This window comes from Colossoma macropomum, unplaced genomic scaffold, assembly GCF_904425465.1.
Source record: "Colossoma macropomum unplaced genomic scaffold, Colossoma_macropomum, whole genome shotgun sequence".
Taxonomy (NCBI): domain Eukaryota; kingdom Metazoa; phylum Chordata; class Actinopteri; order Characiformes; family Serrasalmidae; genus Colossoma; species Colossoma macropomum.
In genome coordinates, this window is record NW_023494804.1 from 12,334,010 (window position 1) to 12,360,734 (window position 26,725).

The 26,725-nt window shown below is 38.7% G+C and overlaps 2 protein-coding genes across 2 annotated transcripts; one reads left to right on the forward strand and one right to left on the reverse strand.

Annotated features, from left to right (window-relative positions):
• Positions 1-6,125: 6,125 nt before the first annotated feature.
• cldn5b (claudin 5b) lies at positions 6,126-7,611 on the forward strand. The gene has a single exon (XM_036595429.1). The coding sequence runs from the start codon at positions 6,362-6,364 to the stop codon at positions 7,004-7,006; it is 645 nt and encodes a 214-aa protein (XP_036451322.1). The 5' UTR covers positions 6,126-6,361; the 3' UTR covers positions 7,007-7,611.
• Positions 7,612-11,311: 3,700 nt separating this feature from the next.
• acads (acyl-CoA dehydrogenase short chain) lies at positions 11,312-25,383 on the reverse strand. Its single transcript, XM_036594730.1, has 10 exons — positions 25,298-25,383; positions 18,616-18,779; positions 18,305-18,454; positions 17,633-17,744; positions 16,166-16,317; positions 14,748-14,918; positions 14,398-14,535; positions 12,200-12,295; positions 11,962-12,018; positions 11,312-11,876 (listed from the first exon to the last, which is right to left on the reverse strand). The coding sequence occupies exons 1-10, from the start codon at positions 25,323-25,325 to the stop codon at positions 11,724-11,726; spliced, it is 1,221 nt and encodes a 406-aa protein (XP_036450623.1). The 5' UTR covers positions 25,326-25,383; the 3' UTR covers positions 11,312-11,723.
• Positions 25,384-26,725: the final 1,342 nt, after the last annotated feature.

Consider the following 26,725-nt stretch of genomic DNA (forward strand, 5'->3'; position numbering starts at 1 on the left):
CCTATGCATTATACATACAGACAGGAGATAAATTACCAGCTCGCATTTTAGTAAAGTGTTGGGCCACCACGAGCTGCCTGAACAGCTAGAATGCACATTGGCATAGATTTTAAGTGAAATGTACTGAAAAGATGGAACACCATTTTTCCAAAAGACATTCCTTCAGTTGTTTTTTGATAATAGATGGTGGAGAGTGCTATCTGTCCCTTCACTCCAGAATCTTCCATAGGTGTTCAATTGGTTAAGAAATAGTGACAGCAAAGGCAATAGCATATGCTTTACCTCGTGCCCTGTGGATGAAGCCACTGTCATCCTGGATGAGACCACTCTCTTAAGGAAAGAACTGTCATCACAGGATAAAGGTGATAATAGATTAGAATAAAAGAGAAGAATAACTTTGTATTGATTTTCAGTGGACCCAAACCATGCCCATAAAATGCCCCCCAGAGCATGACAGAGCCACTAGATCTCTCTCACTGTAGGAGTCAGGCATTCCTTTCATTTGTCACTTATATCTGTAACGTTATATAATACTAACCTGTACATTTTGTACTGGGAACAAACCAAGTTTATAACTTGATAACTTCTTTCTGTTATCTAATAACAAGTCTGTCAAGAAACAGATTATACCTTTTTTCGTTAACTCCACCTCTGTCAAAACTCATGTTCCTGTAGTAAAAACCTTTATTGAGTTTTAAAGAATAACAGTCACTCCCATTGTTGACCATAAGTGAACTTAAATCATGAGCACAACACCAACATGTACAGTGGTGTGAAAAAGTGTTTGCCCCCTTCCTGATTTCTTATTCTTTTGCATGTTTGTCACACTTAAATGTTTCAGATCACCAAACAAATTTAAATAGTAGACAAAGATAACACAAGTAAACACAAAATGCAGTTTATAAATGAAGGTCTTTATTATTAAGGGAAAAAGAAATCCAAACCTACAGGGCCCTGTGTGAAAAAGTGATTGCCCCTTATCACATCTTTGGAAAGCTGAGTTCAATTTCCCTAGCCACACCCAGGCCTGATTACTGCCACACCTGTTCTCAATCAAGAAGTCACTTAAATAGGACCTGCCTGACAAAGTGAAGTAGACCAAAAGATCCTAAAAGCTAGACATCATGCTGCGATCCAAAGAAATTCAGGAACAAATGAGAAACAAAGTAATTGAGATCTATCAGTCTAGAAAAGGTTATAAAGCAATTTCTAAAGCTTCGGGACTCCAGCGAACCACAGTGAGAGCCATTATCCACAAATGGGGAAAACATGGAACAGCGGTGAACCTTCCCAGGAGTGGCCGGCCGACCAAAATTACCCTAAGAGCACGGCGACGACTCATCCAAGAGGTCACAAAAGACCCCACAACAACATCCAAAGAACTGCAGGCCTCACTTGCCTCAGTTAAGGTCAGGGTTCATGACTCCACCATAAGAAAGAGACTGGGCAAAAATGGCCTGCATGGCATAGTTCCAAGATGAAAACCAATGCTGAGCAAAAAGAACATAAAGGCTCATCTCAGTTTTGCCAGAAAACATCCTGATGATCCCCAAGACTTTTGGGAGAATACTCTGTGGACTGACGAGATAAAAGTTGAGCTTTTTGGAAGGTGTATGTCCCATTACATCTGGTGTAGAAGTAACACAGCTTTTCAGAAAAGGAACATCATACCAACAGTAAAATGTGGTGGTGGTAGTGTGATGGTCTGGGGCTGTTTTGCTGCTTCAGGACCTGGAAGACTTGGTGTGGTAAATGGAACCATGAATTCTACCTGTCTACCAAAGAATCCTGAAGGAGAATGTCCGGCCATCTGTTCGTGACCTCAAGCTGAAGCGCACTTGAGTTCTGCAGCAGGACAATGATCCAAAACACACAAGCAAGTCCACCTCTGAATGGCTTAAGAAAAACAAAATTAAGACTTTGGAGTGGCCTAGTCAAAGTCCTGACCTGAATCTGATTGAGATGCTGTGGCGTGACCTTAAAAAGGTGGTTCATGCTCGGAAACCCTCCAATGTGGCTGAATTACAACAGTTCTGCAAAGATGAGTGGCCAAAATTCCTCCACAGCGCTGTAAAAGACTCATTGCCAGTTATCGCAAATGCTTGATTGCCGTTGTTGCTGCTAAGGGTGGCCCAACCTGTTTTTAGGTTAAGGGGGCAATCACTTTTTCACACAGGGCCCTGTAGGTTTGGATTTCTTTTTCCCTTAATAATAAAGACCTTCATTTATAAACTGCATTTTGTGTTTACTTGCGTTATCTTTGTCTACTATTTAAATTTGTTTGGTGATCTGAAACATTTAAGTGTGACAAACATGCAAAAGAATAAGAAATCAGGAAGGGGGCAAACACTTTTTCACACCAGTGTAGCTTCTAAGTAGCATCATAATGATGCTAATTGAGTTTGCTCTGTAATGTAATCAACCCAGCAACAGATTTCCTACAACTGAAGATTGTTGACAAGAGTTTGAGGGAATCTTTCATATGCACAACTCTTTAACAAACCCTGTTTCATTTCACATCTGCATGCACTGCTCTGTTTTTGACTGCTTTCAGCGTCCAACCCAACAATCCATCCATGCTATCCATACTATCCATCTACTATACAATTACTTGTATCCATCTACTATACAATTACTTGTTACAAATTGTGAATGTTGTATTCTGTTTGTAGTTGTTCTTTGGGATCACTGCAAAAACACAATTCTTGGTACGTGTTTATTTACAACCCAAATCTTTTCCAGCTTAATCCATCAATCCAGCATTTCAAATCCCAAAATAACTGACAAAGAGCACTTCTTGTTTTCAACCTCTGGTTCTCTGTTCTAATTGGCCATTACCATTGCTATGTCGCATTACTGTTGTCAGCACCCTTTCCTTCCAGTGTTTATTTGCTTTTCGGATGCTGTCCCATCAAAGTAGGTCAAGAGTAGGAGTGACTCCCTCCATGATTGCTGCTATTATGCCATGCACAGATATCTGTAAACAAGGTTTGAGGTGGCTTTGGACATGTTGGGTGAATTACACCTCCCTTAGGATAAATTTAGCACAGTTTCCCACATTATAATTTAGCAATTTGGTGTTGTCTATCTCACAATCAGCTTACAACCGTTTCTCCTACTGTAAATATATTATAATAGCCAAAGTGAAGTCTTCCTATGAGTCAGTTATTTGGCAACTGGTAACTGGTCATTTCAAACAGTGTAATTTGAGACAAATTATGCAAAAAAGTAACTGTTGATAAATTTACAAGAAAAGATAATACAGACAAGAAAAAACAACAGGACCCTTTAAAGTCAAGCTCCTTGTTACAGCCATTGGATTGGGTGCCTTTAATTTGCTTGCCAATTTGATAATACTGACTAATACCTAAAACTTCTAAAGTTATAGTGTATGTGTAGATGTAAACCATATATCTCAGCAATCCATACCTCACAAAACATGGGAAACATAATTAAAAAAGACCCCAGATTTCAAACAAAATACTAAATCACTGAGTCTGTTCCTAGCAGCAGAAAAACTAACATGTTTCCAAAAACAGATAATGCTGGTGCATGTGCACATTCAAAAAAGCACTAAAGGACATTACATCAAACCTGTCAGGGAACAATGGATTGTATCAACAAAGGCTTTCCTTCAGAAAGTATCCTGCTTTAGACAGGGTGTTGATATAAGGTCCAGCATGTTGTGAGCATTGAAATCTGCTAGTCAGCATTTCTTCTCATTTTTGTGCTGTATTTCTTTTGACATTGATAATATAAACTCACAAAAATAAAGGCACCCAAAAGTGTGGAGAGGCGCCATAGTAGAATAACCTTTGGTTCCCTAAAGAACTTTTTTAAAAATTATTTTTGTAAATGAGATGTGTGAAGAACCTATGGAAGGGTTTAAAGAACCTTATCATAATGTGAAGGTTCTCTATAAATTAAAGGTTTTTCCTAGATTGTACGCCCAGGCCAAGACCCATTTAGGAACCTGTACATGCGTGTGGAATTTTTAAACATTTTGTACTGGAAATGGGATTGATATTTAAGGGATCACATCATTTTTGATGAAGCATGTAAACATTGTTAATATTTAAATACATGCCATTTCCTGCCTAATCCATACAGCCCATATAAGAAAACTATGCAACCACCAGTTTTTGTTTGTCTGTTTGTGTTGTATTCCTTTTTTGTGGTCACAAAAAATCAGTACATTTACATATATCTTTATATCTGTACATTTAGCCAGCAGCACTTTAGCTCTGCCAAAGAGCGTTTCAGCTCAGACTGATTTTTGAACAAGGCACAATGCACAACAGCCAGTCACAACAGTTTCATATATCAATCTTGACTGCACAGTAACAACAACGGCCTGTTTAATTCTAAGGGATAAATATAGGTCATGTAAAAATTAATTATGACAGCTTTTGGTACATAAACCCACATAAAAATAAGAGGACCACAATGGAAAAAAATAAAAGAGAAATGTGAGATATGGGATGAGGAGGTCAAATGCTTATGTATCCAGGCATCTTAGATCACTTCTCACACATTTGATGAGGTTCAGGGGTGTCGTTAAGCTCCTCCCTTGCCTCATCTCAAGGTAACAAATGAACTGGCCTAAAGATGTTTCAGTTTCAAACTTACAGCTTCAGTAACAACTCACACAACAGTGCTTTAACTATTCAGTCTCTAAGCATATTGTGTTCCACTGCTGTTTTCCTCTGTTCTCGGCAGCTGCGTCAGACAATACAGCTCCGAAGTGACACAGTTCACCCTTCTTCCTGTATTTTCCTTCCTACCACCCCTTAAGCACGTAAAAGGACAGGAAGTCACAAAGTTATTTAACCTTATGTTCTTACTGTAAGGACTACAGTTCCACATTGCACTGCACGGGATTTAGCTTCTATTCATATTATGAGATCATCTCTGAGAATAGCTTTGGAATTTTATATTTCACCTGAAAGATTATCTTACATACAAATAGATTTGATTCAATCAGTTACTTGTCTGGTTGTTCTAAATACATTTTGAAAACTCAATAATGGTGACAGTAGGTCAGTTAAAACTGACAGTGACCTCCAAAACATTGTACTTCATTTTTTTATTTAATTTACAAAATAACAATCACAGTGGTGGAGCATTCTCAGCACTGCAGTGACCCTGACATGGTCACAAGGTGTGTGTCTAATAGAGTGGATAGTGAGTGGACAGTGAGTGGACACAGTGTATAAAAACTCCAGCAACTGATCAACTTGTAGCAGTACAATACACACTAACATGCTCCATCATAAAGGTGTCACTGCACCACCCAGATAATACCTGCTCTCTGGTGGCCCTGTGTATGTGTGTGGGGGGGTGGGGTGGGTACTGACCACTGAAAAGCAGGATGAAAGGGGGCAAATTATGCAGAGAAACAGATGGACTACAGTCTGTAATCGTAGAAATACAAAGTGGAGCTGATAAAATGGATAATAAGTGAGAAACTTAATTAGTATGAACAGTATTTCTTAACTTTATGTAAATAATAGTCTATTAATTAATTATTAAGATTAATTTTAGTTTTAGTGTATTTTATATTACATTTTACATATTACATTACAAATTACAAAAACTAAAAAAAGCTAACTAAACAAAAAGTAAACAAAAACCTTTTTTACTCTTTATAAGTAATAAAGTGAGAAAGACGTACAAAAATCGGTTTCACTAGGAAACTTGCTTAAGCTTCTTTCCTTTTTTCCACAAGGAAGAAAGAATGGCAGGAAAGACTGTTAAAACAGCACATGTATTGTCTTCTTCCCGCTAACAGTACCTCATCTACCGATGAAGAACTTCTTCAAGGCGTTACTGTTTTTCCCACCCGTATTCTGGCAAACTTCGCCCTCCTGTACTGGGATTGGTTAGTCTCGTTCAGCAGTTAGACGGACTGCTTACGAGTCTGTACTACCAGCCAGTCCTAGCGCAGGTGGGCGGGGTTGTCGAAATAGAGGGGGGAAAAAAAAGACGCTTTCTCACCCACGCAGTTTTTCCGTTGTATGTTTTCATCCAAACTCCTCTCACTTCTCATTGGCCAGCGGGAGACGCGCTGCAATCTCATTGGCTCCAAGCATTGGCTCTTTGTTTGATGTTTTGTATTAATTGCCTCGACGCTCGCGCCTTGTCAACGCAAATGGATTTGGACGTGCACGTGAAAGAAAACAGACTTACTCTGTCTAAAGTATAAGACGTCGAGCAATGTAGAAAGTCTGTTTCAGTTTAAGACCAGCTGGCATTGAGATCGTTTGACACTCGCAGACTTTTCGTCGTCCAAACGCAGGGCTAGTTTTTAATTAAATATTAACGATAAACGATTAAAGGAGAAGAACACAGCACGGAGACGATGTCGGGGTGCCTCGAGATTCTCGGCATGGGCTTGAACATCGGCGGCACGCTGCTGGTGATGGTGGCGTGCGGCTTGCCCACGTGGAAAGTGTCCGCTCACATCGAAGGCAACATCGTGGTGGCGCAGACATTCTGGGACGGCCTTTGGATGTCATGTGTGGTGCAGAGTACCGGTCAGATGCAGTGCAAGCTGCACGACTCGGTGCTGGCGCTCTCCAGGGACTTGCAGACGGCGCGCGCGCTTACCGTAATCTCGGCCGTGCTGGGCGCCCTCGGCGCAGCGCTCACGGTGTCTGGCGCGCGCTGCACCAACTGCGTGCGCACGCCTTCCACTAAGGCGCGGGCTGTGATGTCCGGAGGCGCGCTGTGCGTCGCGGCGGGTCTCTTTGTGCTCGTGCCTGTCTGCTGGATGGCCAACAACATCATCTCGGACTTCTACAACCCACAGGTTCCGCACGCCAACAAGCGAGAGATCGGCTCCGCGCTCTACATCGGCTGGGCGGCTGCCGCGCTGATGCTGCTCGCGGGCGCAGCGCTCTGCTGTTCGGGGCTGCAAGACGGCAAGGCGGCATACACGGTCAAATACCCGATCAGCAAGAGCCCCGTGCACAACGGGGACTACGACAAACGGAATTATGTGTGAGTGCGCGGCGGACTCTGAAGGCTGCGAACATTTAAAAACAGCAGCAGCCCAGTTTTAACGCACGCCAATTAGAGGAGAATGAAACGAAGAAATGTCAGTGTTACCAGTGTGCCTGCATCGCTGCATTGAAAGCCTTGTACTGTAATTTAAATTTATTCTTTTGCAAAAATATTTTTATTTTAGTAGAGAGTGTAATTGGAAGGGTATACACGGGTAGTTTTCTCTTAATTTTTACTTTATATTACACTTTAATTTTAATGACATTTGGTCTATTTGTTTCATTATGTGATTGTATTTTTTAGTAGTTGTTTTATATTTTGTTTTTTTTTTCCTTGTTGGAGTTGTTTGTTTTTTGTTTGTTTGTTTGTTTTTTAATAAGAGTAAACGACGTTGGTTTGCGTGAGCTTCATTACACAGCACCTAGGGTGGAAGGTGGGAGGGGGGCTGATGTGTCTTGTGTTTTTTCCTCTGTACACCACCGCACTAATTACACATGGTCTGTGCTGCCACAGTCCCAGCATGCTCTGTGAATAGCGCCTATTGTTTCACCAAAACACGCCTGTAGACTGAAAAGTGCCTGACAATAAAAACCTACTGACACTGTGTTGATAAGCTAGACATCCTCATTATAGGTTAGTTTGTTAAAGTTCGTGCATCCATGTCCACTTTTACACTGAGTATAGAGGACTTTGTAATTTACTTCTGTAACTATTTTTTTAATGAAAGATATTGTAACCAGTAGCCCATTTTCCTATGTCTTTTTGGAGGGATTTTTTTTTTTTTGTAATAAAAGACAATAGACAAATGAACATGTAAGTGTCTTCTTTTAAACTTCCTAGTACAAAAAAGTTTTAAAGTGCCTAAATTAACCTGATGCATCATTATGCTTTTTGAGAACTTAAAATATGTTGTTATAATTGCAGGTAGTAACATTTTTGTGAAAGTAATTTTACAGTTACTGCCATGTTTTGGTAAACTTGTGAATAACCTTGTAGTTAGCCAATCCCATGTTTTGCTAAACGGTTACTTTTTTTTTTTCATAAAAGCAGGGAGTCAGTCACATTAAGAATATGGTGCCACTGGCTTAAGAATGATCATCACCTACATTAAAATAAATAAATAAATCAAAATAAAATTTTGCTTAATGGCTGCAACAGTCACTATGACCTGCATCATGGGTAAACTAAACAGAACATCTGACCTACTTCACTGTCCTTCAAAGAGTAACACATTGACCTCTGCCCTGATTCCATAACAATCAGCACGGTTTCACCCAGAGATGCTAAAGAAATTATGGCGCCTCTTCCTCTGATGCAGCCATTAGATTAGAGCCATAATCAAGCAGGGTAGAAACCTCATTTCCTTGTGAGTTGAAGGAGACAAAGGCAGAGATACAGTACAACCAGAAGTGTGGTTGTTTGTTAACAAATCAAATTTGCATGATTTTCCCCTTACCCCAAATGTAGACAGCCAGCCAAGATGTTTTGTGTCCAAAGTTTGATTAGTTTTGCACTGGAGCTTAACCCCAATATAGCTAACAAGTGACAGAAGTTATACCCCACCAATTAGCACTGCGCAAACTGCATAGCTAAATCATCACGCAGTCATCACACTTTTGAATTATTGCAATGACTGTGAAAAAGTATTTACCTCCTTCTGATTTCTTCTATTTCTGTCATATGAAATAGCTTCAGATGCTCATACAAAATAAAATATGAGTCAAGGAGAACATGATGAAACATGAAACACAGCTTGTAATGGTCATTCCATTTACTGGAAATGGAGGAAAAAAGTTTTGCAACATCTGTATCACCCACATGAAAAAGTAACTGGCCCCCACAATACTTGATAACAACTGGAGAACAACCTTTCAATTCACTGAGGAAGAATTTTGGCCTATTTTTCTTTGTAGAATTGCTTGAATTCAGCCACATTAGAGGGATTTTAAGATTTAAGTTTTGAACCGCCTGTTTAAGATCCTGTTTAGGAGTGGGTTTCAAGTCTTTGACTAGGCCAAGCTAAAATTTTCATTTAGTTTCTTTTGAGCCATTCAGAAGTGGACTGTCATTGTCTTGCTACATAACTGAACTGCGCATGAGCTTCAGATCATGGATTGATGACCGGACATTCTCCTGCAGGATTTTCTGGTAGAGAGCTAAATTAATGGTTTTATCTATTATGGCAGGTCGTCCAGGCCCTGAAGCAGCAAAGCATCCCCACTATCACCACGATGTTGGTATGACGTTCTTATTGTGAATTGCTGTGTTAGCTCTATGGCAGATGTAATGGGAACGCTGTCTTCCAAAAAGTTGCACTTTCAACTCATCAGTCCACAGAACAATGGGCCTCCTTCACCAACCGTTCTTAAGAAGAAATTCCTTCTTAACACCCACCTATGCAGTTTTCAGAGAGTTGCATGAATATTTTTAAAGAAATATCTGTGTTCATTTGTAACTTTCAGGATGAGTCATCGCTGTGCTGTGAAAAATTTTAGTAGACCGGCCACTTTTGGAAAGATTCACTACAGCTCAAAGTTTTCTCCATTTGGAGATGATGGCCCTCACTGTGGTTTACTGAAGTCCCAGAGCCTTACAAATAGTCTTGTTACCCTTTCCAGATTGATATACTTCAATAACTTTCTATCTCATCTCTTTCAAAATTTCTGGCAGTAACCAATTATCAACTAAATGTAGTTAACTGGTTGACTGAGTAACTAAGCGGTGGTGTTGGATAACGTTTTTCTTCAATAACTGAAATGATCATTTTAAAAAAACTACTTTTTGCTTACTCAGGTTGTCTTAGTCTTACATTACATTTTGTTTGAAAATAGTAAAAATAGAATAAATCAGACATCAGACAAATATGTTTTTACAGCACTGAAGTTAATTGTAAATAGACTTGCATGTGGCAATACAATGGGATGCTCTGGAGAACACATCTGAGCTTAAGGTCATTGTACCCAGTGCCCAGTGCCAAGCGCCGGGTAGAGGGGTATAAAGCCCCCCCCACATCAGACTGTGTAGTAGTCGAACAGGAGTGAATGAAGCACCGTAGGATAACTTTTACGTGATCCAGAACTAATGATCCAACATCAGCACCAGACCTCACTAAATGCTCTTGTAGCTGAAAGCAATCAAAACCTCACAGCAATGTTACAACATAGTGTAAAGCCTTCCCAGAAAAGTAGAGACTTACTGCAGCAGAGGAGTGCAAAAATCGCCCAACAGACTTGCTTAAAGGGGAATTCCACCATTTTTTTTATTCTACATAATTAAATTAACATGTCAGCAAAATCATTAGAGAGGTTTAGTGTGAAATGCTTCATTATAGAGAAACTGAGTCAGAATTGTTCACAGTGGTGGTGACTGGAATCAGACCTCTGAGGAGTTTAATGGCTCTAAGAGCTCCCTTACAGAAAGTTACTACATGAAAACTGTTATGAAAACTCTGATGTCTGAGACACTGCTTCATGGTAGTTTTGTGATAAAGTTTTGGCCTAAAGAGTATTATCATTTATTTTAATCTATTCATGATGAAGGGATACATTATGTGCGTTCTAAGGCAGAACAGTCCCCTAAGAAAGTTTATTACTATTTTACTATCATCAACATTAAAAAACCCAGAAGACATGTGCCGGTTCACTGGTGGTTTTGTATAGTAACTATAATAGCTAAAGAAATCAGAGTCCATAAGCTTCTCTACGAATGAACCACTTCACGTCAAACCACTCAGAATGTTTATATTTCAACCGCTGAATTATACAGACATCTTGAAAAATGACAATTTATGCAAACCATGTTTAGTTATGTGATGATTTAGCCATGCAATTACTGTCCAGTTTGCACAATATTAACTGGAGGGGTAGAAGCCTCTATTACATGTTATCTACACGAGCTTCATATTTTTATTTCAAAAGAATCAAATTTTGGACACCAACTAGATGGCTGATTGACTACATTTTAGGTAAGGGATAATTAGTGCTGAGAAAAAAAAGAAAGCTTTCATTCACTTTTTAGGGGTTAAAAACCAATATAAAAGATTGTCAAGCCAGCCCTTTTCTTGGAAACATGTGCAGTTTTTTCTTATTTTTGGCATCCTGTGTTGTTTAGCTGCTAAAACACATTGCCCTGTTGCTATTATGACAATGTTTTTAATGTTACAAAATGTCAACATTATTTTAACAATCTTTTTAACAATGGACAGTAATAAACAGTGAAACTGCACATGAATTAAGATGACTAATTGCCACACTGATTTTCTATATATTGAATAGTTGTCAAAGAAAATCCTTCACTGAGATGAACAAAAGACCAATAAACTGATATTTATTTTAAAATTGTCTACAGAATTCATGTAATCATTATGTGCAACCAAACACCAATTTATAGTCCATGCCACTGAAAGCAATCCTTGAGTTTATCAATATCATTCAGTAGTATCCTGTGAGGTGATCTTCACTCCTGCACAGGTAAAGGCAATAAGTACAGGCACTCTGCTGCACTCTTGTGGTAAGAAAAAAAAATGCACCTGTGGCTTCTCTTAGAGCACTTAGTCAACCTCTGCTATCAAATCTCTGAAATGATAAACTAGGTCAGACAGGTAGAAAAATGAATTGAGATGTTAATAAGCAAAACTGCTCATCATTTGGAGATTCCAGGCACAACACTGTTAGAAGTCGTTGGAGGAAGTTGATGTCAGCACTTTTCGCAATGCCATCCTATTGCTGATATTCCTTCAAAACCTGGTTTGCAATGACCAGTCTCTGAATCTCACTGGTTCCCTCGTAGATCTCAGTAATGCGAGCGTCACGGTAATGTCTCTCAGCAGGCATGTCTGTTACATAACCCATTCCCCCCAACACCTGGATGGCCTTCATATTGATAAGACAAAAGGGTTAATCACTTCTTATGTAATTGTCTGCCCTTAACACCATGTAACTGTGGAGAAGTTCTTACCTGATGTGAAACAAATGTTGCTGCCTCAGATGCAGCCAGCTTGGCCATAGCAGCCGCCTGCAACAGTGAAACAGGAAATGGCAAAAGTGACAGGAATAATGCTAATGCACAAATCACATTTCAGTTCTCATGCAGAAGCTTAGTCACTACGTAACAATCATACTGTACCATGTAAGGTATCAAAGAGAGTCCATGTGATAAGTAGATAAAAACATGTAATATAGCAGAATATACTAGCCTTGGAGTAGGGTTTCTTTGCATCTCGTAACATTGCAGCTTTCCAGGTGAGAAGACGAGCACTTTCTAGCGCCACAGCCATGTCTGCCAATTTAAACTGTAGAGAGTAGAGACTTGTGTTAGGAAAAAAGATCTCAAATGTATTTTAAAGTAAGACTAGTCGCAGTGTTGAAAACCCTGATTATTACATAAAAAGAAGAAAGACAAATTCGTGATCTCAAAATAATTATTTAATTGTTTACTTTGGAACGTCACCATATAAGCACAGATATCTATACATAGTATTTTCTCTGGGTGTGAAAAAACAATGAGATTCAGTCGTACTGTAACATTAATTTAACCAGAAGTTGTTTCAAAATGATAACACCCATTAATGTCATAGTGCCCTCTGGATACTTAACCACTGAGTGATGGCTGCCTGGTTTTATAAGTGACAAAATGTCAGCTCCTACAAACCACCTTCCAAAAAAGTCAGGATAGTATGTGAAATGCAAATCAAAAATGAAAGCAGAGATTTGCAAATCTATTTTGACCTGTATTTAAACAACAATAGGACAGAGACAAGATATTGAATTTAACAAGTTCATTGTTTTTTGTAAAATGTTCTGCATTCTGAATACATATTCCCAATACTTGTTTTCCATTACATCCCAACCCTGGCCACATGTGAGCTTTGATCGCTCCGATCACTCGGATGACATTGTATTAAAAACTGGCATGCTTCTGTGATGGTTATCACCATATGGGCTAGGGAACACTTTGACAAACAGTTGTTGAAACAATTCGCTGTTGCATGCATAAATGCAAATAAAGACTGTACTATGCACAGCAGAAGCCATAACTCAACAACGTCCAGAAACACTGCTGACTTCTGAGTCAAACTCTTCTGAAATGCACTTATGCACACAGAAAACAAGTACTGTGGTTTGACAAGTCAACCTTTCAGATTGTTTAAAGAAATATGAAATGGATGTTAAGTCCTCTTGGCCAAAGAAGCAAAGAACCATTCAGATGTCTTTTTCAGGGACGTCCATGCTTAATTCAACATGACAACGCCAAGCCACATTCTGTATGTGTGTGTCAGCATGGTTGTGTAATCAGAGAGTGTGGGTCTAAGAATGGCCTGCCTGCTGTCCAGATCTGTCTCCCACTGCACATTATGGAGTGTAAAATATGACAATGACAGCCCCATGCAGTTGTGCAACTGAAAACTTGTATAATGGAAGAATGGCAATAAATTCCACTTTTAAAACTGGATCATTTGGTCTCTCAATCCTCAACCAATTATTCAGTGTTGTTACAATGTGATGTAATACATTGGTAAACATCTCAAACGTCCCAATTTTTCAGATTAGTTGAGCATACACTTCCAATAAATAAATAAATAAATAGATAAATAAATAAAAATATATAATAACAAATAAATAAAAAAGGAAAAGCCCAATGAAGTTCATAAACAAATTATAAAAGTAAAACATCAAAAACTTTATTTATATTAGCATTTCACATACTGTATTACATTTTTTGAAACTGAGGTTTGTAGATTTTGTACTAATAAAGCTTCTACAGCAACTTGGATCTTGGATCTGTTAAATTTATTTAAATTTATGAAGCACTGGCTTCTATGTTTTTTGAGTTAACAGTTTTTCTGTTCTTTTCTAGGCTTCAAACAGTACTCACTGGTTTTCATTAATTTCATTCTCATTTTCAATTTGATATGCTTCTATGTTTTATACAAATTTATTTCTCATTGTTACTCTGACAGTCTTCTAACAGTAATATTTCTGTGTAATGACAGGCTCATTTCTATTCTTTATTCCATATTCAGTATTGTATATTCATTGTCAATTCCTTGTTTTTTTATTCATATTGCTCCATGTGCTGTTTTGCAGTGTTGTTGAGAGTAGGAATGGCATCCTCTTTTGAGTCTTGGTTCCTCTTGCTATTAGAAAGTTTTTTCCCTCATCACTATTGTAACATCGCCTGTTGTAAAAGTACTATACGAATAAATTTTCATTAAATTTCAAATTTAAATACAGAGAAATGCATCAAAATGATTGCCTGTGGTAAACAACCATTTTCTAGATGCAACAGACCAAGATCAGGCTATAGAGAATAGACTGAAAAACGTTAAAGAATTCCTTTAACATATTTCCAAACTTACAGGTGAACTGAAAATTTGTAACAAGCGCAATGCACCTGTATGGCTTGCATCTTCGCAATTGGTGCTCCAAAAGCTGTCCTCTTGTGAGCGTAATCAGCTGCACAGTCAAGAGCTGCTTGTGCAATGCCAAGAGCCTGGGAAGCTATTCCAATCCGCCCACTGTCCAGAGTTTGCTGTTGTACAAACACACTACAAATCTGTCTACAAAAGGTTCATTTACCACAACATATGGACAAAAACGTCATGGCCTTGAAACTTGGTGCAATAGCAACAACCTTGCTTATGTAAGATTTAATCACTCTTGAATGGCCAATCATAAAAAGATATGTGAAGAGTTCAGAACTGTGAAATATCAATTCAGTATTTAAGAAAATGTTAATATTACCATGGCAATCTTGAAGCCCATCCCACGCTGGCCAAGCAAGTTGCCCAGGGGGATGCGGCAATCCTCCAGAATCAGGTTTGCTGTGGAAGAGGCTCGGATTCCCAGTTTATCTTCTTTCTTTCCTAGAGACAAACCTGGATGAGGCATAGGCACCAGGAAGGCACTGATTCCCTGAGAATAATGAACAATCCATTAGAGATACTGATTTTGTAATATAACTTTTATTTCTAAAATGGCTTTAAAAATGTTATTAATCTATGAAAAAAAAAAACCTTTAAAAAGGTGCATGAGTCAAAACTGAGGACAAGCAAACCGCAAAGTTAAAAAGGTGAACTACAACAACACTGGAACTATGTTTTTTTTTTACTTTTGGGATCCACCTCCCATTCCCCATCAACAAAATGCAGAACCACAGAATGGACTGTAACCAACAGAGGTTATTTAGAGACTGGCAGCATTACCTAGTATTGTCATGACCTCACTTTCCATCTATTGCATAAAAGTTACACGCCTATAAACACTTGGCATTAGGTTCATACTGATTTGATGCTCAAAAATAGTCAAGATTCTCTTTGCTGTTTAATCGCCTCTACAGCAGCATTTAAGGTAGAACATGCAGTCTGAAAAAAACGTAGACTTCGACTTTGTTAGCTGTGTTACCTGCACTTGACTAGTTTTACATACATCTCTCTGCAGATGGTTCATCCTATGTATTATTTACCATGCTTTCTGAGTCATTAACATCTATCTACTTGATTTGTTGCAGGCAGAAATGGGGTGAAGTTGCATGGTATAGGGGAAGGTCTTATAAAATTACTAACTGGAGGTCAGTGTAAACATAGACAAGCATTTCGCTCCACACTGCAGTTTTCTAAAATGGATTTCTCAGGCACATAATACTCTTGTACTGATGTCATTGCAAAAACAATGTGTTTGTTATGTTTAACATATTTTCCAGGTTTTTTGTACAAGTAATAAAAGAAATAAACTAATGCACCTTTAAGTCAGATGGGAAAAAAATAAAAATACCTCACAAATTTAAACGTTTCATTTAACTGTATTATACATATCTGTCTTTGTGCTTTGTCTTACTTGTTTGCAATTGCTGGTTTAATTTTCATTTTTGTATTTAGCCACTTTTTTGCTTGTTATTCCTTGTGTAACAGGACCCTCTGCAAACAAGGCTTTGTTTATCAGAGAGTGACTGGTGATCTCAGCTTTTCCATATAGCTTTGTTAATCTGGATGTGAAAGGCACAAAAACTAATCCCTGTCACCACTTGCACTGAGAGGTCTGGTAAAGGATCTCTAATGTGAGATGAGTTCATCTAAAAGAATAAACATACTGCTAAAGTAAAGACTTAATCTACATGCTGGATGTGTTGAGCTTGAGCTGAAAATGATAAATGGTACATCAACCTTGTGTTTTAAGCTCTTGTCTGTTGTGGCAAAGACCACTGCAGCAGATGCATCCAAGCAGTTGGTAATCCATGCCTTGGTGCCATTTAGCACCCATTCATCTCCTTCCTGACGTGCCAGCGTGGAGGCAGCACCTGCATCACTTCCGTTGCCTTTCAACGGCAGAGCAAAACAAACAGAAAGCATCTGGTCATGAGAGAGTAGCCAGGGATAGCCATACCTCTTGAATTTGAAGTGTTAGTTTCAGAAGCTGTTCGTTTTAAAATATAAAATTGGTGTGTACAGACAGTAGTGCGTTCCAATCCCAGCATGAGGCAAAACTAAATGCAATAAGCTTAACTTAAACACTGTTGTTTAACGTGGTATTGTCATTCACTGAGCCTTTTAACATTTATCTCTGTCAGGGCTAGGTTCTCATGTATGGATCCAATCTAGGCCTGGACTAAGATCTTAAATTACAATTCCAGTTCCCACTGAAGAACCGTCTCAGGCAAGTAGCGTTGTCCTGGTATCTGCCAAAATCAGATTTGTTTGTCAGACTGCCAGACGGTGCAGTGCAATATTGCTTCTAGGCATTTCCACTTCACAACTGACAACTGTTCCAACATTATATAATAAGGTATACCACAATGTTCAACACACACAATATTGTTACTGAAATATTGTCCCTGCATTTTAGTCAAATAAACTGCAGTTTCACAAGCTTCCACTGCACTGTCATCTTTACCTTCATAGCTCATGGAAACACACACAAAACAACAAACACAAACAAAGATTAGGAAGGAGTCTATACTTTTTTTTATCTGAACGATAGAGTTTATGTATAGTTGTTTTTTTTTATCTTTCATATTATATATATTGTCTATACGGTAATAAGTAACAAACTGTAACCTTGTTAAGTAATTAACAAGGTTAATACCTAGGGCCTTATACTAATGGTCAAACCTTATTTTCAGCTGTTATCGTTTGCTATCTGGTGTCAACCAGAGGAGGATGGGTTCCCCTTTTGAGCCTTGGTTCCTCTCAAGGTTTCTTCCTCTTGATCTTATGGAGTTTTTTTCTTGCCACTGTTGCCATTGGCTTGCTCACTGGGGCTTAGACCCAGATTTTTCTGTAAAGCTGCTTTGTGACAACGGCTGTTGTAAAAAGCACCATATAAATAAACTTTAACTTGACTTGTTTATTAATTCTCTTATGGTACATCTTTTCTTGGGAGTCTTGCTATTCCTTTGTTGCTGTAGCACTTTGAATTTACCCCATTGTCGGACTAATGAAGAATTTTCGTAGGTAATTATCATGATATTAAATTTTTATATTGGCACATGTCTACTTCACAGCTTACAGGGGCACTATTAACAGGGCAGAAATTTGAGAAATTTACTTGATAGATAGCACTGCCATAGATTGCAAGTCAGTAAATTTAGAAGTATAGTCAGTCAGTAGACGAATATGTGCTAATGCATTTACCTGGTTCACTCAAAGCAAAGCAGCCTACTTTTTCCCCAGTGGTAAAGGGAGAGATCCATAGCTGTTTTTGTTCCTCTGTGCCAAATGCCAGAACTGGTCCCAGGTATAAAGACTAAAACACAAAATATCACAATATTCAATATTCAAAACACAATAAACTTCACCCCATTTCTGCCTGCAGTCACAATAGCAACATGATTAGATTACACAGATTTAGGTTGAACATTCATAACTCCCTTCTTCTCTAATTAGGAGGGCTACACATAAATATCACATAAACAGAGACATTATGAAATATGAGTTATAGTTATACTACCATCTGTGTGTGTGTGTGTGTGTGTGTGTGTGTGTGTGTGTGTGTGTGTGTGTGTGTGTAAATAAAAACACTAGAACAAAAGAATTAAAAAGAAAACAATAACAATCTAAGCACTGAAATAAAATATGATTTAAGACATATGGATTTATTTCAGTGGCTAATGTTTTAACTGTCTTGCCTAAAATGACTACAAGTGGATGACTCTGCATGTTTCAGTACCCACTGCATCTTTGGAATGGACTTAGATGGGAAAACATTGTTTTTGGCATCATTTCACTGCTACACCATGTCCATACCACTAGAAACCATTAAGGTTCAACGTGAACATGAAACCCTGCCCTGTGAGACTGACTTACATTATTGACACTGACAATAACCCCAGTGGAGGCACAACCTCTGCTTAACTCTTCAACGGCTAGGCTGTAGGCAAAATAATCCATTCCAGCTCCTCCAAGACTCTCTGGAACCTCCACAGCCATCACACCCATTGCCCCAAGTTCTCGAACCTGCAATAAATAAATAAATAAATGTATAAATACATCATAGCAGTCTTATTGGAAAAATAACTTTTTGAAACATGGTCTTACTGGAAGGATCTCAAAGGAACCATCTTCAAGAATAAATCCCTGTGTACAAAAAAAAGTGATGTAGTATTCAAGTTACTTACCTGCTTGGCTGGAAATGTGTGATTTTTGTCCAGCTGTCCAGCAATCGGGGCAAGTTCCTTTTCTGCATAGTCCCGACATGTCTGCCTCAGCATTTGATGGAGCTCAGGCAATTCTGCCAGTTGAGTCAAGTTCCTCTTGCCACAACTCACAGCCATGGCTAGGGCTGAAAGACAGTGAGAAAAAGAATGTATAAATATGGTCTGGTCTAATAAATAACTGTACTCATAATTTAATAAATGAATGAATTAATTAATTCAGAGACATCAGAAATCGTTTACTATATTGAGATTCACTTATTTGTTTGTGACAGACAGTTGTACCCCTTAGAAGAGCTATAGTCGAAAATCCTCTTGTACTTACAAACAAATGTGGATGGAAAATTTTCAAATTTTATTTTTCATGCCCACACTAAATGAATTCGACCAATGCCCAGTCTGAATTAATGTAACCAACGTACGCTCTGGATAAATTTATTTAATGCCTGCTTTTAATGAATCCAACCAAATGCCCACTCTGAATCAATCCAACCACTGTGAACCGAACTGGCTAAAAGAAACACAGACAGTTAAATTGGGATTTCAGAGGTGAGGGAACAATATCTTTTTACCGAGGTCAACAATGTAGGAAATTAATACTGTTTGTGTAATGTGGTATTATATGTTGTTCTCATACTTACATATTTTAACTGTATGCATAGGGCAGCTGTTTCCTGTTTTTAAGAAACTGGAGGTAGAGACATTTATCCAGAAAACATGTGGAATCATGTAAAATCTGTCAATGTTTTCACAAATCAGGTAAAGCCCAAAACAAGCACATAACAGTTATTGTAGTGTATATGTCTGAAATAATGTTCCGAAGTCAAAGCCTCATATTTTTCAGCATGGTGCAAAAGCTTACCAAAAAGTACTGATGAACAAAAGTATAACTGTGAAACATTTTACAAATCAGGTAGGCAATTCTCTCATCCCTCTAGGTAGGTTTCAAATCAAGATTTTAAAAATGTATTTTATAATATCACACTATTTAGTATGATATTACTCTAGTATAATACAGTCTATTATAAAACTATTTAGTACATGTTATTGAAATGCTTCAAAAATAATTTAAAAATTACAATAACTTCTACATGTTATATAAATATTGTTCTATATGTATTGTAGGGAGCTGGTGGGGTTATGGTAACTTTCAGTAGTGCCAAATCAAACACTCTCAGGGGCCAACTTTGGCCTGTGGGCCACACTTTGGAGATTATACCCAAATCCCATTACCAAGCTAGTAAGTGTATTACGGTTGTATGCACAAGCCCATTTCCACAAAGATTGGGATACTATGCAAAATGTAAATAAAAACTGAATGCAGTGATGCGCAATTCATTTAAACCCTATATTTAATTGAAAATAGTACAAAGACAACACATCAAATGTTGAAGCTGAGAAATTTTATTGTTTTTAAAAAATCGTGTACCCATTTTGATGCCAGCAACTGCCAGTTGGCACAGGGGCAGTAAAGACTAGTAAAATTGTGTAATGCTAAAAAAACATCTAATGGAACATCTTACAACTAATTAGGTTATTTTAACAGGTCAGTAACATGACTGAGTATAAAAAGAGCATCTCAGAGAGTCTTTCAGAAGTAAATATGGGGAGGGGTTCACCACTCTGTGAAAGACTGCATAGGCAAATATTGCAACAATTACGTTTCTCATTGCAAAACAGCAAAGAGCTTCAGTATTATCATCATCATCTACGGTACATAATATCATTAAAGGATTCGACAAGGCCGAAAACCAACATTGGCCGGCCGTGATCTTCGGGCCATCAGGTGGTACTGCAGCACAAGCTGTGACAGCATGGAGAGGGCAAGGAAACAGCATCCGGTAAGAGACTGGGCCACTGTGTTTGGGTGATGAATATCCGTACCACCTTCCCACTTGGCAAAATCATGTCATGCCACTGTTCCAAAGTCAAAAGCCTCTATTTCTCAGCTTTATGGTACAAGAGCACAGTAAAAAATAAATAAAATCACAAAAAGATGGCTGGATTTGAGCCTAATTTCACCCCTCTACATGAGGAGTTTCTGAAGTTTTATGTGGTGTTAAGATTTGCTCTTGAACTGAAATACTCTATTACACATGACAATAAGAATAGGGTTGTATTAAGTAATTAAATTTGACAAACTGTTTGTGAAAGTTCACAAATCATGTAATGCCTACAAATGAATTTGCATGGTTATTGATAGTGTATTTTAAATGGTATACCAAAGTCAAAACCTCATATTTTTCAGATTTATAGGGTAAATGTGTACCAATATATGACTGGAACACAAAAGTTGTGAAATATTTTACAAACCAGGTTAGTTGATAGAGCTGTATAAAGTAATTAAATAGCTGTATACAAGACACTGACAGTCAAAATCAAAACCCATATTCATGATAAGGCTACGTGCAGGAACGCTGATCAGGGATGTGTTCTCGACAGTAGAAGTCATAGTAAACAACCAAGGAATCTGATCCTAGATCAGCACTCCTACTCTGACCAGCTTGGTAAATAAGAACGCCGAGCTGTGAAAACAAATTCCAAATCAGTACGAGGCGGAAGTTAGTTACTTATTCACAGCTCCCGATTCGTTTGGCTCCTTATTCGCAGCGTCTTATTCGCCGGCTAAGGTTAGCTACTTATTCGCGGCTTCTCATTTAGCGAATGACGGTAAAACAAAGGGAGTGTTCACAAACGCTATATGCTGCACAGTTTCCCATTTTAACAGACTCAGAGACACTAATGATGGAGACATACCAATGAAGGAGTTAGGAATGTGTAGTGTTTGCTTTACCATTGTGAACATGAAGATTATGACTATAAGGGAATATTTAATTCTGTAAATATATGATGTTCCTTCAATTCATTTCCAAAGTTTATTTTCATTGCAAGTTTTAAGTGTGAGACTGAAGAAGAAAATAAGGGTGAGTTTACAAATTAGATTTAAAACTAATCTAAATTTAATGTGATTAAATTCAGTAGTTTTTTCCAATCACAGATGTACCTGGCAATATGGCACAATGAGTAATTGTGCATAAAAGGAAATGGATAAGAAGCAAGAAATTTCAGAGGGGTGTATTTGCATGGAGTAAAACCAATAACAGATTCCAAACACAGAAAAACACTGCCCCTGTAAGGAAAACAGGTTTTAGCTTGGCCCAAGCTGATTTAATACATTAAAATAACTGGCAAGACATAGAGCACATAGAGCAGTAATGCACACACTGAAATGTATAGGAAGATGAAAATCCAGGTAGATATTGAAGGTCTTATTCACATTGGGCCAGGAAAATTACATATCCTAGATAGATATCCAATTGCCCCCTGTAAGGAAAACCTGATTTTAGCCTGGCCCAAGCTGATGTAATACATTAAAATGTATTACATCATTTTAATGTATTTTCGCTAACCAGGTTTTCCTTACAGGGGGAGACCGGATCTCCATCTAGTACATGTAATTATCCTGGCCTGAAGTGAATAATGCCTTCAGCATCCACTTGGAATTTCAGCTTCCTATTCATTTTGTGCCATGTTGCCAGTCATTTTTAATGTATTACATCAGCTGAGGCCAAGCTAAAACCAGGTTTTCCTTATAGGTCGAGACTGGATCTCCGTCTGCGATATGTAATTATTCTGGACCGATATGAATAAGGCCATCAGTATCCACCTGGAATTTCATCTTCCTATTCATTTCATTGTGTGCATCACTGCTCTATGAGCCATGTTGCCAGTCATTTTTAATGTATTACATCAGCTTGGTTCAGGCTAAAACAAGGTTTTCCTTATAGTGGGAGACTGGATCTCTGTCTGAGATATGTAATTATCCTGGCCCGATGTGAATAAGGCCTTCAGTTTCCACCTGAAATTTCAGCTTGCCATTCATTTCATTGTGTGCATTACTGCTCTATGAGCCATGTTGCTGCTTATTTTAATGTATTAAATCAGCTTGGACCAGGGTAATACCAGGTTTTCCTTACAGGGGGAGAGTGGATCTCTATCAGGTATATGTAATTATCCTGGCCCGAAGTGAATAATGCCTTCAGTATCCAGCTGGAACTTTGGCTTCCTATTCATTCCACTGTGTGCATTACTGCTATATGAGCCATGTTGCTGGTTATTTTAATGTATTGAATCAGCTTGGGCCAGGTGAAAACCAGGTTTTCCTTACAGTGAGAGAATGGATCTCTGTCTGGGATATGTAATTATCCTGGCCCGATGTGAATAATGCCTTCAGTATCCACCTGGAAATTCAGCTTCGTATTCATTTCATTGTGTGCGTTACTGCATAATGTGCAATGTTGCCAGCTATTTTAATTTATTAAATCAGCTTGGGCCAAGCTAAAATGAGGTTTTCCTTACAGGGGGCAATTGGCTCTCTGTCTAAGGTATGTAATTATCCTGGCCCAACATGAATAAGACCTTCAATATCTACCTGGATTTTCAGCTTCGTATTCATTTCATTGTGTTCATTACTGCTCTATGTGCCATGTTGCCAGTCATTTTTAATGTATTAAATCAGCTTGGCCAGCCTGAAACCAGGTTTTCCTTACGGGGGAACTGGATCTCTATGTAGGATATGTAATTATCCTGGCCTGAAGTGAATAATGCCTTCAGTATCTACCTGGAATTTCAGCTTCCTATTCATCTCAATGTGTGCATTACTGCTGTATGTGCCATGTTGCCAGTCATTTTTAATGTATTAAATCAGCTTGGGCCAGGCTAAAACCTGTTTTCCTTACAGGGGCAGTGTTTTTCTGTGTTTGGAATCTGTTACTGGTTTTATTCCATGCAAATACACCCCTCTGAAATTTCTTGCTTCTTGTCCATTTCCTTTTATGCACAATTACTCATTGTGCCATATTGCCAGGTACATCTGTGATTGGAAAAAACTACTGAATTTAATCACATTAAATTTAAATTAGTTTTAAATCTAATTCATAAACTCAAAAAATCTTTTTTTTTTCTTCAGTCTCATACTTCATGTTCACAATGGTAAAGCAAACACAGTACACATTCCTAACTCCTTCATTAGTATGTCTCCATCATTAGTCTCTCTGAGTCTGTTAAAATGGGAAACATATAGCGTTTGTGAACACTCCCTTTGTTTTACCGTCATTCGCTAAATGAGAAGCCGCGAATAAGTACCTTACTTAAGCCGGCGAATAAGACGCTGCGAATAAGGAGCCAAACGAATCGGGAGCTGCGAATAAGTAACTAACTTCAGCCTCGTCAAATCAGTCTGGTCAATTTGATCCTGGTTTCATTTATCTGAGCGGTCAACTTTTGAAGTTAGAAGCTTTGGAAAATAAAGCTCCGAAGCGAGGTATGTTGGATTTCGGAGTGGAGAATGAATTAGTTAACAATCAGGACTCACTAGTTGTAAGTTCAAGATATTGCATCACGGAGTTATAGCCGACCGAATCCTGCATTGCTAACCGTAAGCCAACTTTACTGCGGTATAAACCAATCTACTCACCAACCTAAAACACCATAAAACAGCAAGAACACACACATAAGCACTAACATGATTGTGAAATTCGGCAGAACAATACAAGGAGGGTGTGGAACTTAAGTGCAACGTCAAGAACTTGAGGGGTGGGTGAGAAAATGTGTGTGTAACTTTAGCTCTACATTCTAAACTCAAGATGTTATTTCTCAGCGCGGTTCATCGAATCGTTAAACTGATTTCATGAACGTGTATTAGTAAAAAAACTCACGTTAAAATACACCACTGGAGTTCAGCTTTGTTTGCCGTCCCCTTGAACCAAATGTCTCCGCAGAGCTCTGGCCCAATTTCACCCCTTTTGAGTTGCCTGAATGGGAGTCAGCGTGCGTTGGTGATAGTTTTTAAAAAAAAAAACAAAAAAAAAAAACGGCAATACAACTCGGTCGAGATGATAGACTAAATGCGGCGAGACCTATGACCGAAACAGGTCCCTGTACAAATACACAAATACTACAGAGTCCAGGAAAAGAACAAGGCAAGTAGCCAAGATAAGTTAAAGATGAAAAATCATTTTGAGATCTGAATTTGGAATCTAGCACGGAATTAATGATTAAATTGATACAGTAAACTCCGGTTATGATATGTGAATGATTTCGGTCAGTACACTAGGCTTTTACAGAGGGTTCATGGAAGTAGGTGAAAGGTCATGACGAGTGAGTGGGTTAGCCGACAATATATTACCAGACAAGAGGTAATTATATCCACCCAGCAAGCCAGCCAACATGGCATTCACATGTATTTATTTCTTGCCTTTGTGGGTTTAATAAAAATAAAAAAATGAGCTTAAACAGCTGCTGTAAGCGGGTTTGCAATACTGACAGGCAGGCATCGCCTGGTCTAACATCCTCCATCTTTGTGCCAAATTTCTGTAAGCTGCCAAAGACAAAGAGTTGTGTTCATGTTGTTATGCAGTTACATCTACAAAGAACAATTCTCTAAGAATTTGACATTAGTTAGGTGTCGGTGTATTTTCAAACCAAGACGCACTACCGTGCAGCTCCCTGTAATCATTTGGTTAGCGTTATACCAGCGTTTTCAGTCACGACTATCGTTACGTATTGCTGTAAAATATGTGAAATAAAAGCTGACGAGGCACATAACAGACCCGTTATCTCAAAAAGCCACTGTTTATTTACTGACCTTTTCGAGCTTTAAAAAGTGCTGCCATATTCGTTCCTTCCTTCTTCGTGCTTTTCTTCAGGCTTTTATGGCAACATCACTGCCACCCACTGGAGATATTAGACTGACTCTTTAGATAGGCGTAGCCTGCAATGCTGAGGAGAATATCAACGAAGTTATTCTCACGAGCACGACTGGGACTTGAATAAAAGATTAAAAAAAAATAAAAATTACTAGTCTTTTGGATATACAAATAATGATGCCTAATTCCACCTGGTTCACCACAACATATATATATATATATATATATATATATACACACATCCATCCATCCATCCATCATCTAAACCGCTTATCTTTCTGGGTCGCGGTGGGGTGCTGGAGCCTATCCCAGCTGTCATTGGGCGGAAGGCAGGATACACCCTGGACAGGTCGCCAGTCCATCGCAGGGCAGACAGACAGACATACACATTCACACACACTCACACCTAGGGGCAATTTAGCACATCCAGTTGGCCTGACTGCATGTTTTTGGACTGCCGGAGGAAACCCACGCAGACACGGGGAGAACATGCACCTGCTAAAATCATTTCAGTGATCTTCTTGTTAGGTCAGGAGAAAGTGTTAACGAGGACAAGGCAGTTAATATCACTCTGTCATGCTGATTGAATTAGAAGAGCAGAATGGTTGCTTCAAAAGGGGGGTGGTGCTTGAAGTCTTTGTCTTCTTTTGTTAATCATGGTTACCTCCAATTAAACACAACATTGCTGCTTGTAAGATTGCACTTAAATCAACCATTTATCATCATCAAGAGCTAAAAGGAAATAGGTTAAATTGCTGTGTAGAAGGCTTCAAGGGGCCCAAGAAAGACCAACAAAAGCCAGGACCATCTTCTAAAGTGGATTCAGCTATGGAATCAGGTCACCACCAGCTTGCTCAGGAGTGGCAGCAGGCAGGTGTGAGTGCATCTGCATGCACAGTGAGGCAAAGGCTTTTGGAGGATGGCCTGGTGTCAAGAAGAGCAGTAAAGAATCCACTTCTCTTCAAGAAAAACATCAAGGACAGACTGACATTCTGCAGGAAGTATAGGGATTGGACTGCAGAGGACTTGGGTAAAGTTATTTTCTCTGATGAAGCCCCCTTCAGACTGTTTGGGACATCCTGGAAAAATGATTGTCTGGAGAAGAAAAGCGGAGCGCTACTATGAGTCCTGTCTCATGCCAACAGTAAAGTATCTTGAGACAGTTCATGTGTGGGGGTGCTTCTCATCCAAGGGAGAGGGCTCACTCACAATTTTGCCTAAGAACACTGCCATGAATACAGAATGGTATCAAAACATCCTCCAAGAGCAACTTCTCCCAATGATCCAGGAGCAATTTGGTGATGAACAATGCTTTTTCCAGCAAGATGGAGCACAATGTCACAAGGGAAAAGTGAACTTGGTGGCTT